The sequence below is a fragment of the Gymnoscopelus microlampas genome (assembly GCF_963454915.1).
Source record: "Gymnoscopelus microlampas genome assembly, chromosome: 4".
Lineage (NCBI taxonomy): Eukaryota > Metazoa > Chordata > Actinopteri > Myctophiformes > Myctophidae > Gymnoscopelus > Gymnoscopelus microlampas.
Genome location: NC_139941.1, coordinates 12,323,247 through 12,337,795, shown reverse-complemented (window position 1 = coordinate 12,337,795; position 14,549 = coordinate 12,323,247). Strand labels below are relative to the sequence as shown.

The 14,549-nt window shown below is 41.8% G+C and overlaps 1 protein-coding gene across 10 annotated transcripts in view; it reads left to right on the top strand.

Moving 5' to 3' along the window:
- The window catches only part of wdfy3 (WD repeat and FYVE domain containing 3), a 166,030-nt gene that overhangs the window by 67,800 nt on the left and 83,681 nt on the right, over positions 1-14,549 (top strand). For all 10 annotated transcript variants that reach the window (XM_084054236.1, XM_084054234.1, XM_084054235.1 and 7 more), the window contains 4 exons: positions 998-1,212; positions 5,152-5,264; positions 8,849-9,086; positions 12,096-12,196. In XM_084054236.1, coding sequence (XP_083910362.1) covers positions 998-1,212; positions 5,152-5,264; positions 8,849-9,086; positions 12,096-12,196 — 667 coding nt within the window. The remainder of the gene's footprint in view (positions 1-997; positions 1,213-5,151; positions 5,265-8,848; positions 9,087-12,095; positions 12,197-14,549) is intronic.

The window sequence follows — 14,549 nt, the reverse complement described above, 5'->3', positions numbered from 1 at the left end:
AACTAGTGGTCGGTACCCCAGTGGGGTCCCCAAATGATTTTGAGGGGGTCCCCAGATGATTTGCTTCATGTGCAACATTGTTTCCTCACCTAACAGTAAACAAACCAACATGCAGTATAAGTTTATACAGGGTATCTGCACATTTTTTAAGTGTCCTTTTAAGGACTTTTAAGACCTTTTTCATACCTCCAAAATTAAATAATTAGAAAATAAGACCATTACTGCATTAAAAGTAATTAACAAACTATACTGTAAAAAATAATCGAACGTTGGCCAAATTGTGAATTACAAGCTCACTAGTAATTCAAATATTATTTTGGGGGTCGCGTTCGGAAAAGTTTGAGAACCACTGCTGTATACACAACGAGTATGTACTTGCATCGTGACGCATTGTGAGCATGTAGATCGGCTATTTTCACCATTTAACACATCGGGTACCAGCATTTTATAATAACAGATTACGTTCGGTGCCGAAAATCTCAGCGCTGTTTAAGCTGTAGACCCCACGACGTGCATTCCATGAGAAAGAAAACATGCCTCCATTTTGCCCGATGGTACTGGCTAACGCCTGGAACGATAACATCTCTCACGCGAGTAACAATGGTGGAGTAATCTTGCACACAAAATTAGTCGTTTTCCCCAGAGTAAAAAGTTTCGGAGTTATAGGGGTTTTAGAGAAGGAAATAGAGCGGAAGCGGATGTGCGCCATGTTTTTTGACACGGTGATGCATCTGGCCCATCCTTCTCAGATTCACCGTGGGTGATCCCAAAGCTGCTCCAGCCCCTCCCGTATGGAAAAAAACAAAAAAAACAAAAAGACACCAAACACGGTTCGGACCGTGTTCGGCACCAGAGCGCTACTATGTGAAAACACGGTCCAGACCGTGTTCGGCACCCGATGTGTTAAGTAGGACATTCAGAAGCTAAAACGTTTGGAAACCAATGGCCTATACTATAGTATCTCCATCTCTGTACTTCTCTCTCTCTCTCCCTGCAGCATGCCCTGGATCTCCAGCTGGCCGTGGCCAACATCCTGCAGCTGCTGGTCCACAGCGAGAGGAACCAGCAGATCCTGTGTGAGGCCGGCCTTCACCAGCGGCTGCTCCAGCGCTGCAGCCAGGCCCTGGGCGACGAGGACCACCCGCTACACCCCCCGCTGCAGAGGATGTTCGAGAGGCTGGCCTCGCAGGCTCTGCAGCCCATGGCACTCAGGTTGGTATACTGGAAACCCCCATGCACCCCCAGGTGCTACCAATGATACTAATGAAGGCTCTGTTCCATTCCAGGTGCTGATGTTGTGCATGTTGGCAAAGTGTGGTCCAGGTACCCTCGTGGTTCCTTGAGGGGGTTCCAAATGGCCCCTTACGGGTGTGTAACTCTGAGAGTGTACAAATGGAACCAAATGAACCCTTCCGGGTCCATTTGGTTCCATTTGTACAAGTGTTATGGGGGTCCTTGAAATTGGAGAACCACTGTGCTACACGAAATGGAACAGAGCCTTCATTAGTAACGCCTGTGAAGGAAGTAAGGAAGAGGCCCAATTTCCTTCCAATATGGCTGCTGTGCATTTCGTCGACTAAAACTACGTTGACCACCTTTTTTCACGGATGAAAGCTAAACAAAAGCTAAATAAAAACTAAGCTATGATGACTAAAACTATGTCTAAATATAGTGACAATTTCGTCAACAAATAAAAAACTAGACAAAAATGTCAGGGAGGGTCTAGTGGAGAAGAGACACGTTGTGAGATATTTTCGCCATGCAGCCAAGTATAAATCGGGCATTAAGATGCCATCACGGCCCGTCAAAATACAATTTTGTCGACTAAATCAACAGTAGATTTAGTTGACTAAAATCTTATGATAGAAGAAAAATGTAAACATTTAAAATATGACTAAAAACTAAATGGAATTCTATTCAAAAGACTGACTAAAATCAAAATGTGCTGTCAAAATGAACACTGCTGCGTTGATCCTCTATCCCTAAAGCAACTCCCTAATCATTACTTTGCTAATGACTGTGATTTAGACGGCATAGATAGATTCAAGTTCTTTGTTTACCTGGTATCCCAAGTTTCCTCCAGGCACTACCTTGTTCTCATCATTGTTCTCTCTATTTACCTTGTTGTTTATTGACTTGAGTTCATGATTATCCTGCTTGTTCTGGTTAAGCACCTGTAAGTCACTCTGGATAAGGATGGATCTGCTGAATTGTAATTGAAATTGTACTGAACCTTCATAACGTCGACCTATGATAACGGTGAAACGCTGATATATACAGTATAGCAATATAGTCATTCGTGTACGTTCTGTAATTGCATTCACTTGTGCATATGCTAATGTTGAAGATCAAATATCAATCATTTAGCTGCAGGGAACCTCCGCAAACCTCTTTTGGGGGGTCGTGGCCTGAAAAGTTTGGGAAACCTTGTTCTAGAGGTTGTCTTTGCAGGGACTGCAGCACATGGTGCTTGTGTGGATACATTGTTGCACTTACTCACACACACACACACACACACACACACACACACACACACACACACACACACACACACACACACACACACACACACACACACACACACACACACACGCTAATGTTCACAGGATGTAACAAATGCTGACTGTGCAGAGGCCACATGATTAGCAAGATCTTGGCTAATGGAAATGTCTGACACGCCACATCTAGCGCAGACTGCAGACCTGCTTTGACCTACAATGTTAGATTCATTTAGGTGATTTATGACTTTGATTGCTACTTGAACCCTGTCCTTATAGGTCAGCTCATCAGCGTTCGTTCACCCCCCATGTCCTTGCGCTCTCCATGCTCGGCTGTTTGTGATTACCTTAATTCCTTGACTCTTTTCCCGTGGTAATGACAGTGTCCCCGCTTATCAAATAGGGACAGCGCACCGTGCCAGATTTGTTGGTCCATTTAGGGCGGATGATCCAAAACCGATTAGGTCATCGCTGTGATGGATGATAGGGTAATCGAGTATAAATTAAACACAACCGTAGCAGGCTGTTTACAGAACATCCTAACATGTCTTAATTAGAGACTTTACATCTACATTTTGGGCCTTTAATATAAGTCTCACACGTCTAAACCACTTAAAACCTGGCGTCCGTGTTTTGGGCATATCATTATAGGCAAAACAATTTAAGACCTGAGGTCTATTCTACAAATGCCTTCTAAATCAGTTGTTCTCAAACTTTTTCGTGCCAAGGACCCCCACATTGATATATATTTGGCCGCGGACCCCCCATCAGATTTGTTTTGCCAGGGACCCCTAGAAGAGAGGATTTGTGTTAAAAAATTCAAAATTATTCAAACACTTTCAAGATTTTTAGAAAATGTAAAAAAAATAGCAGATGCACAAGCTCGAAGTGACGCGCTGTGATTCTCATTCAATAGCCAAGGCTAAAATCCAAAATGGCACAATAAATATCAAAAATAGACAGTCTAAAGAGCGGTCTCAGAATTGTCTGAAAGTTTCCTCGATAAAATGCAGTGACCCTGCTTTGCGAGTGTCTTTGAGGTGTCTCCTCAAAAGCCTGAAATAAATGACATCACCACCAGCCGAGAGTTGGAATAGGACTGCAGTAAAAATCATTTGACAGGTTTCATTAGTTAAAGGTGTTTCATTAGAGCTAGCTTGGGGAAGGAGAAGTGAGGGCCTCTCGGGGAAATGTAGTGATTCTCATTCATCGCTTGACTAGCCGAGCGAAACGGGAGTTTTTGCAGAGACGGAGGATTTGAGGAGGGGGATAGTTAAGTCATTTGACTCACATGTGATCTGTGCCTTTCATATGTAAATGGTTCCTCCTAGCTTTCCCAGAGGTAAATAGAGGTTTAGGCGGCCTGAACAGCCCCACATATCTCCAGCTGTCAATCTTTGCCTTTCTTCAGTTTTCTCTCCTCCTCTGTCAGGCTTTCTCCTCTTTCTCCTTGCACTTTTTCTTGCCCTTGCTTTGTGTGGGTCTCTGCTCTGCGTCTTGTTAGTCACCAGCTATACGCCACCAAAGTCTAATGTCTCTTATTTGTCGCTGTGACACTCCTGACTCCAAAACGGAAGTCTGAGTGACTGAGTCACACTAAACTAGTACAAATGACCGTAGTGCAACAACCGCATTCAGGTCACATAAGCACTGTTAATGATTGTGAAACAGACAAAAGAATACGGTTTGTGCTGTGTAAAAGTGTTTTTATTCCGCCAGCTGACGTGTAAAAGATTATCGAAGATATGCTGTGCATATTAACCCATTAAGACTGGGAACGCATCTGTCATTTTCGATTTTAACCATCATCTTATACTTTGGCTATTAAAAAATGTTTTTTTTAGAAAAATCATGAAAATGTGTGCAAATCTTTGAATATATGAATTTTTCAAAGCGAACATTTGTAACTCAAATCTTTGCTTCTAAGGATTCTATAAATGTATTCTATAAATAGTTTTTTCAGACAGTTTTTGGAAAAAACTTATGTTGCTATATAATCAGTGGTTCTCAAAACTTTTGTCAGGGACCACCCAAAATGATATGTATTTGGCCACGGACCCTCAGCTCAAAATATTTTGTTCCAGGGACCCCCCCCCCAGAAGCAAAACATGTAGGGATTTTTATTTTAGTGAAATACTTTTCACTTTAAAAATGTAAATATATATTCAAAGATTTGCACATTTTCCACGATTGAAAAAAAAATAGCAGATCTACAAGCTCATATATCTGCTATTTTTTTAATAGCCAAAGAAATCAAAAAATGACACAGATGCGTTCCCGATCTTAATGGATTAATAATGTTGTCAATGTACACAAGATCAATAATCAAATTGGTTTTATTTGTCTCTCACTCATACATGTACAAGCAGTGAAACGTTGGTGTGGCATGTTCCACAAGACAATACAATATACACGATATAATACTGGATGTATTATTACTTAATCAATTACTTTAGCTATTATTACATAATAACCTCTTATGCCCTATTTTATACTTAGGCTAATCAAAAACAGTGGATCTACATGCTTACAACACGTTGTGATGTGATCCTTGCGACACATGCAAACTTTCGGGCAAGTTTTCTTTTAAAATGTTGAAAGTGGTCTTTTTTGTTGTTGCCCAATAGACATGTTTGTCTTGTTCCGTCTACAGGGAGTTTGTGCGTCTGGGGAATCCTTTGAATTGCGGCGCCTGGGACAAGAAGCTGCTCAAACAGTACCGTGTCCACAAACCCAGCTCCCTCAGCTACGACGCTGAGATGAGAAGTAAGTAATACTGTTACCCCCATTACCCCTCTCGTTGTCCCATGTGCGACCGGGGTCCCTCAGGGGGCTGTGCTTGGCCCTTAATCTTCTTCTGTGTCGGTCGGTCTCAAGGAAACTGTTGGTTCTGGTGCAGACATGCAGTTGGACAGAGAACGACGGCGAAGAGCAGCTGGACATTGTTTGTCACACAGTGACTGCACGATGCCCAGAATACGGCCTAAACGGTGCCTTCAACAACAAGAACTTCTTCTTGTTGTTCAAGCAGCAGGGAAACTGTTTCACACCATGGAAGCTAGAAGCTGGTTCATAAAGCAAACACACATCGAAAAACCCTATGGTGCTCTATTAGTTAAACTGTCTGACATGACTCTTAGTGCATGCAGTGTTGAATGTACACGAGACACACACACACACACACACACACACACACACACACACACACACGCACACACACAAACACACGCACCTCTTTACTTTAATTGCCTGTGGGAAATTACTATTGGTGTGTGTGTGTGTGTGTGTGTGTCTTGGCAGGGGAGGTTCAGATGAATGGGCCTGCCTATAGCTCTGCTAGACGCCAGGCACCATGTTACCTTGCATTGCCTCTGACTAATTGCCTCAGCTGCGGTGGTGGGAACACTGATCAGCATCCACTAATAAAATCCTCACTCTCATTTTAACTCTTGAGAGTGTGCAAATGGCACCGTAGGGGGCCATTCGCTTTCATTTTGCACACTCTCAGAGTTACTCCCCACACTCACCGCCACTGGTCGAGATATGCACGCTGCTTTGCACCCGCTTCTTAACCCATTTAGACCGGGACAGAGTCATTTTTTGATTTCTTTGGCTATTCAAAAATAGTACAAGCACACAAGCTTGTAGATCTGCTTTTTTTTTTTTTTTTTGTAAACGTTAGTGCAAATCTTTGAAAATATATATATATTTTTAAAGCGAGCATTTGTAACTCAAATCTTTGCTTCTGGGGATTTTACAAAATTGTCTACGAAATCCTACAGTTTTTTGAAAAACTTATGTTTTTTTTTTAACTTTTTCATTTCAAGGACCCCCAAAATTATATGTATTTAGCCGCGGACCCCCATCTCAAAATATTTAGTTCCAGCGACCCCCAGAAGCAAAGATTTGGTTACAAATGTTCCCTTTAAAAAACATATATTCAAAGATTTAAAAAAAAAACACAATTTTTCAAAAAAATATCTATCTCTCATTCGGTGCCACGCTATGAGCTTGTATATCTGATATTTTTGAATAGCCCAAAGTATAAAATATGGATAAAGTGGTTACACAGATGCGTTCCCGGTCTTAATGGGTTAAATGCAGGTATTTTGATGGTCAGAAGTTTTATGAAGCGTGTAGACGGACAACACAGTAGCTTTGAGGATTATTCACAGTATAGTGAGAGCCTCGTTACTTCATGCAGTATTCATATTTGATGAGGATTGTTCACCGTACAGTTTAGTGACACCCTCGTTATTTTCTATTTATAGCCTATTCCAGTATAGTTCAAACGACCGTCGTCAAACGATACAGTGAGACCCTCGTTACTTCATACTTATATTTCAGGTATAGTGAAACTGTCATAGTGGTTGTTTGTATTGAAGGAGATCAGTAAAATGCATACTGTGTTTGTATATGCATGCGTATGGAGGAAACGATATCTGATGGAGACCGCGTTTGTGTGTGTGCATGTGTGACCTGTAAGGGTCCATTTGGTTCCATTTGTACACGCTCAAGAGTTAAAGACTTGTAAGGGTCCATTTGGTTAGCTTTGAGTTAAATGAACGCTGAGGATTCTATTATGTAAAACGTTATCTTTCTTTGATTGCATGCTTTTCCCACCCTTACTGCCGTCAAAGAAATGCGACTATTCACCGGGCCACCTGTTGTGTTCAAGTTTAGTAAATTGACTGGAAAGCAAAAAGACACAGCCTCCATTCTTTTAATTTCTTTTTTAAACCAAGAATGACAAACGCGGCGGGGCTATAATGATAATGGTCGACTAATATTGTTAACACTACAGCTGTTAATGGTCGCAATTCAGGGGGAGGGCCCCAAGACTCTTTACTTAATTACTTACCCAGCTGTTAGTGAGAATTAGCTACCCGCTAATTAGCGATATTTACAAGTAGCAGTTTGAATAGTAAACATCGGCCTCCTGGCTTTATATAACCCAATCTGCTATGATTTTACGAGGCTGCTGGATCTCAGCAAGCATGTGTAGATCTATTAATCCTCTCTGGACCGTGTACTGTAGACTATTGTCTGGGTAAAATGCACAGGAAAAGCACTCAGTAAAGTTTGAGCCAAGGGGACGTTTTTAAAAATAAAACCTCCTCAGTCATCTCGTGAACTTCTCCCCGACAACTCGTTAATTTTGAGACAATCCCACGTTAAGTGAAGTATCTGGGTAAATTGTTTAGTTAAAATAGGTAAATATTCAACTGGAGTAAAGTACATTCCCATTGAGCCAATTATATTGCAATAACCTGTGCTTGGTGTTAACTGATTAGGTTTGGGCCATTCATCAAGTGTTTTATCCACTTGTAAGTCTTTCCCCCCCAAGCATCCAACCTACTGTAACTAACTGGATACCAATATATCACACAGTATATTGTTGCTGTTGGGCAGAAACCTCCTATCTCCATATTTTATTTAATGAATGCCTCACTCGATCATACTACAGCGTCACACACAAGTATCAAGCGTACAGTAGCAGATCTGCAAGCTCGAAACGTGGTGCGAAGTGACTCGTTTTGAGCTTGTAGATCTGCTACTTTTGCTATTTTTGAATTTGAATCCTGAAAAGTACCAGTAACTGTTTTGGACAAGTGAGGTTTCCACCTGACAGAGACTATATCATTATTAATAAGAGCAATTTGACCTTTCCCATAGCAGTACTGAATGATGAGTTTCTCCTGGAGACAGAGAGAGAGAGTTGTAGATCTATTTCTGCAATGTAAGATTTGCACAAAGATTTTTTTTTACAAATCAAATCTTTGCTTCTGGGTTTTTTTTAAATAAAAAAAATGATATGTTGCTACGTATCAGTGGTTCTCAAACTTTCATGTCAAGGGCCACCCAAAATGACATGTATTTGGCCGTGGACCCCCATCCCAAAATATTTTGTTCCAGGGACCGCCCCAGAAGTTGTAACGGAGTTAAAAATGTTCGCTTAAAAAAATATATATATTCAAAGATTTGCACAAATGCTATGAACTTGTAGAGCTATGAGCTTGTATATCTGCTATTTTTTAATAGCCAAAGAAATCTTAAAATTACACATTTTGGGCGGGAACCCCTATTTGTAGCTATACCTTTCAAGACGGGAACTTTTGGGGTTCCTGTTGCTATGTACAGTAAATAGCAACATACATTTTTGGTACATTTTGAATACATATTTGACGTTTTTCAGAAAACTTAGGTCAGGATTTAGAATTTAGAATCGGCCTCGGGTCTAAATGGGTTAAAGGGTTAAATAAAACTCCTAAGCTTTTGTGTCCTATTCTTTCTACTGTATGATACTTCCATACTGTAATACTGTTCCGTTACGGCTGTGTGCTCCACAGACAGTATGACGCTGAGCATGGAGGGCTTCGGGCCGGACAGCGTGTTCACGGCGGCCGGCGAGGACAACGGCCAGTACCGCATCAGCCGGAGCCTGGTGCGCTCGGCCGAGGGCAGCACGGTGCCCCTCACCCGGGTCAAGTGCCTGGTGTCCATGACCACGCCGCACGACATCCGCCTGCACGGCTCGGCCGTCACGCCCGCCTTCGTGGAGTTTGACACCTCGCTGGAGGGGTTCGGGTGAGTGCTGTGATTGGACGAAAGAGGATGGATGACTTATCTATCAGTGATGGAAAAAGCACTCGCATTTCTTACTTAAGTAAAAGTGTCAATACTGCAATGTAGAAATACTCTGTTACAGGTTCAAGTCAGGAATTTGAAATTTACTTGAGTAAACGTGCAAAAGTGTTGGTATCAAAATGTACTTGAAGTACCACAAGTTGAGAGTAGTCATTATGCAGTATGTCCCACTTCACACGTTTTCAAATGTATAAAATGTCCAAAAATCTGTTGAAAATGGCAGATCTACAAACTTAGATCGGCTATTTTCAAATAGCCAAAATTGTATATACTAGGGCTGAAGTGGTTAATGTATGTTTTGTAATAATAATCGAAATCTACAAAGTAACTAGTAACTGAACTTTTCATATAATTGTAGTGGAGTAAAAGTACAATACTTGACTCTGAGATGTATTGGAGTAGAAGTAAAAGTACAGAAAATTGGAAATACTACTTTACACCACTGCTATCTATCTATCTATGATATGTTTTTATTTTATTTTAAACTTTGTTTATTAGTTTTTTTGCACAATAATTTTACAATGTCTCAATATAGGAAAAACAACAAAGCACAAAATCCAACACAAAACAAGAAAAAGAAAAAATAAGGGTAGAAAATGTGTATTACCCAACAAATAACGAGTCCTTATTGTGTTTCCATTACCCAACAGACTACGACAATACAGCTAAACATATTTTGCCATTTTGGCCACACCTTAGATCCACCTTTTTATATATGAATGAGATGGAAGATGGCGTCGATGTGAAGACTAACTAAACGTAAGGAAGGCCCCCTCAGCTAATGCTTAATTCTTTCTCTTACAATGGTGCTGCTCGCCGAAAATAGCCGATCTATAAGCTCACAAAGCATAAATCAAGCTTGAGACGAGGCGGCGCCTCGCAATTCCCTTTGGCTTTTAATGAGACACAAAAAAAGACCCGCTTTAATCATCAAAGCAGCTCATACCAGACGAGGCCCGTTCTGCTGCTGAGAATCTGAGAGTCTCCTCTGAATTATTTCGTTGGTGTTTTCCTTGCCAACCGAGCAACATTTCAGGGTGCTATTTTACGCCGCGTAGCTTTTGGAGCCGTGCTGTGCTGCGTGACGCACACAAACACCTGTCAACCGCCCCCCCCCGTCATCCAACCGTACGTAAGAATGGACTGGCCGTTGTGGCGTGTCAAATCCCACAGAGTGTGTGTGTGTTTGTGTGAGAGTGACGCTGTGACAGGCTGGCCTGTGCCCCGTTCCCGTCGACATGGAACCTTCCCGTGTCACCGGGTTGCTGTAATGTCACAAATGGCAATGACGCGAGATTGGTCTCTGTCACTGATGAATTGGGGGACAGTCCTTCTCAATCTTTTCTGGTCCGCGACCCCCCCCAAATAATCCCCCCCCCCCCCCACCCTGACAAGCACTTGGAATTGTTGGAGTTTTTTTACATTTTGTTCAACTCGGTTCCATTGTGAAAAGAGCCGATCTACATGCTCTCGAGGCTCTTTTCACAATTTCTGCCTCTAATATTTGACAATTTGGCCAGTGTTAATTTTTTTATTTTAGAGGTATTAAAAGATCTTAAAAGTCCTTAAATTGCCACTTTAGAAATGTGCAGACACCTTGTATACTGTACGTTGGTTTGTTTACTGTTGAGTGAGAAAACATTAGCATATTGCAAATTAAGCAAATCATCCGGGGGACCCTCCAAAATAATTGGGACCCACAGGTTGAGATCCACTGAATTAGGCCACAGTGGAGCAAACCACTCCTGTGACAGCATTATTACAGTACGTACATCTTGACGGACACTCTCTGAGGGATTGAAGTGGGGAGCGACCAAGAGAGGTCTGGCATTTATCACAAACTGACCAAAGCAAGCATGACTGTCTTAAATAAGGATAAATGATAGATTTTGGCAGTACCAGCTGGGCTCGGTCGGGGTCTGAAAGTCACAATTACTCGCAGGACGTAGGCTTCAAGTGAATCTAATTTACACAGTGTGTGTATACAATTTAAATGCTTTTGCTTGGAGTTCTTTTCATTGTAAATCATTAACATTCATAAGTGGTTTTATGAAAATTAAGGTGTCTGGAGTCTTAACGTCTGGAGGAGCGGGGTCGTAGCTTGAAGGGCATCGTGAACACACGGTGTCACATTTAAGAGTCATCGGTGTCAGCTGATGCCAGATGATTATGCAGATTACGTCTATTCCAGGAATAATCAATGCATCACGATGCACGCCTTCCCCTTCCAACAAAATCATCTTCTTTAACCCTGCGTCTGCCCGCTGCAGTTGAATCATGTCTCCATAATGCAGTTCAGTGAGTTCAGATGGCCTGTGGCCAAGCTGGCCACACATACTGTACAAAATATTAGTATTCTAACAACCTCCTACTGTTTTAGACCCAGCCAGGTGGTGCTCAGTGAATGGTGTTCAAAATAGAAGTGACAAATATAAGTGTTGAGTTTTTAGGATGTACCGGTACATCTTTTTAATGTATATTTTGTATCTGTCTTTTTCTACAGTATGTCTGTTTTGATTTGATTGTTTATTACTACTATTATTATGCGTTTATATTTTATATATTTAAGTCACTCCTTGAAGGTTGTTGTACTACTCTGTAATTGATTTGTTGATTACGTTATTAGACAGAAATCCACAGAAACAGCACGAAACACTCTAAAAGGATAACACAAAAAAGTCCTGTGGACTTGTTTCCATTGAGGTCCTTTGTATTCAATTCATCAGCATAGCATAAAGTCGGGGGGGGGGGGGGTCGCCTTTCTGAGGGAGAGGTGATATTTATGCCAATACAGTAGTCTATTCTAACCTCTAACCTCAGGAATCTCTGAGGAAATGGCTCACTCCTTCACACCATCCTATGTTATTGTACATCACACGTTCTCCTGTGTGTTACTAATGTGATTGTGTGTTATTAAAGCTGTGTGTGTCCTCCTCTGTGTGTGTGTAGATGTCTGTTCCTGCCCAGTCTGGCACCCCACAACGCTCCCTCCAACAACACGACCACCTCCGGGGTCAACGACGGAGCGGTGCTCAGCGGGATGGGGACAGGTAAACAACTCACTACTATAGCCTTCAAGACTAGGCTTCAACACTTGGCCTAACAGCCATCTGTTGAACCCTTATTTATACAGGGACTAAAATAACGGACTTTTCAGTTGAGATACTGACCGTGTACGTACTACACAGTGAAATGAATGGACGTGGCACACAGTCAAAACAAAATGGAACGATTTAGTTGCATTTGTACGCAGACTGTCCATCCCCCAAGTGTCTCATATTGACTTTTATGCAAGCGGTTGGGGTTTGTATATTTTGTCGGAGATAGATAGATACTTTATTTGTCCGTGCGGAAATTCATTTTCTGGCCAAGCAGCCATCAGGACACAGAAAACTCAACATACAAAACAAATACACACTACATGAGTCACTTTCAGACATGCACTATAATGGACGTTTTCCAGACTTTAAGCGGCGGGGCTGTATGTTCAGTATGAACACAACATTCCAGCTCAGTAGGATAGGACATGTAACAGACTTTATGCTGGCAGGGCCCTTGAGTTAAGTCTGAGTAATGTCTGGTTGAGCCCAGAACGGCTCTTGTTCTTGAAACAATGATTGCATTTGATCCTCGCATCTCCCTCACGCCGTTATATTTAAGTGGGAGTAGCTAATGTGTGCGTCTACCACCCAGGCACCGGCCCTCACCTTATCAAACGGGCTATTTGCCCTCATGTGCGAGCGCATATGAAACGGGACATCGTCCTGTTGCGTTGTGTGAAAGGCCAACACCACACAATGTCCTGACATTTTCCAGTGTTCAAATGAGAAAGCAGCTATAGATAGATTACACAATACATTGACAATCTGTATATATTTAGTCATAAATGAAGCCTATTACTACTGTAACATGCCGCTCTGTGAAAGAACTTTCAAAAGTATGTTTTTCAGTTGATCGACTACGTCACTGTGCTTCAGTAAGAGTTTAAATACAGTGCCAGTGTCTAGTCCAGAGGCTCACCAACCTTTTCTGGATCAAATTCAGGGCCCACTTCAACATCTCAAAAGTGTTCGCCGGCCCACACATCTGATGTGGGTGGGCCACGTGCATTTGCAGAGCATGGTTATTTTAATGATCAGTGAGTCGATTGTGTTCCGACTTGGATCAGTGGAACTAATGCAGTGATAGGTCCTAGTGGAAGTTTCAGTATCACAATGAAAACTCTTCATATAACATTTTTAGATATGTATTTGGTCGTGGACCGCCCCATCTCAAAAAGTTTTGTTCCAGGGACCCCCCAGAAGCAAAGATTTGAGTTACAAAAGTTCTCTTTAAAAAATATATATATACAAAGATTTGCTCACATTTTTCAAAAAATAGTAGACCTACAAGCTCGCCATGAGCTTGTAGATCTGCTATTTTTGAAAAGCCAAAGAAATCTAAAGTGACACAGATGCGTTCGTGGACTGAATGGGTTAAGTGGTTGAGCACAGTGCTGACGTCAAAGCTCACCTGCTAGTCTGCAACACATTCAGTATTTATGAAACACTGCTGCTAGGGCTGTTCTCTCTCTCTCCTCCACTCCTATCTTCTCTCGTCTGTGTATAATATCTCCCCTCATTCCCATCCACCTATCCATCCATCCTTGTCCATAGCAACAGGAAGCTATCGTCTCCCCCATGTCGTCAGCACATCCTGCCTGCTTTTCAACACTGTTTATACTGTAGTCAGTGTCTCTACTTCCCTCTGCTAGCACTGTCCCTGCCTGACACCACATCTCTCTGTGTCTGTCTCTGTCTCTCCCTCTCTCTCTCTCTGTGTCTCTCTCGCTCTCGCTCTCCCCCCCCTTTTCAAGTAGTCACAGAATATTTATCTCCATTATGACCGATCCCCTGATGATTGCTAATCACTGAGGGTTATACTGTGTGGTTTCACAAATGTCAACGAGGTCATCGCGACCTCGTTGACATTAATTGTCTGCCTTTTAAAATAGCATGTCTTGACCAAAAATACATAGTAAAAAAAAAAGGAGCCGAGATACAGGATTTTTAAGTAATAAGTTAACCAAAAAGGTGAATGGATCAGCAAATCTTCGGATGACGATATCTTGGGTTCTGTGTGAGGAAAACGAAGGGAAAAAAACCCCATAAAAATTACATTTTTTACATCAGTGGCAGCATTGGTAAACGGGAATAATTACGTTTTTTACGTCAGTGGCAGTGAATGAGTTAACTTTTTGGGGTTTTTCGTAAATTAAATATTTATTTTCGTTTTTGGATATGTGAGGTTTCCACCCCGACCGAGACGATAATATGGAGCTTGTTCGTCCACTGTGATCCAATTGGAAAACCATTAAGTTCACATCATGAACTCCCCCTTTTTATTAAAGCAATAAGCCCCAAG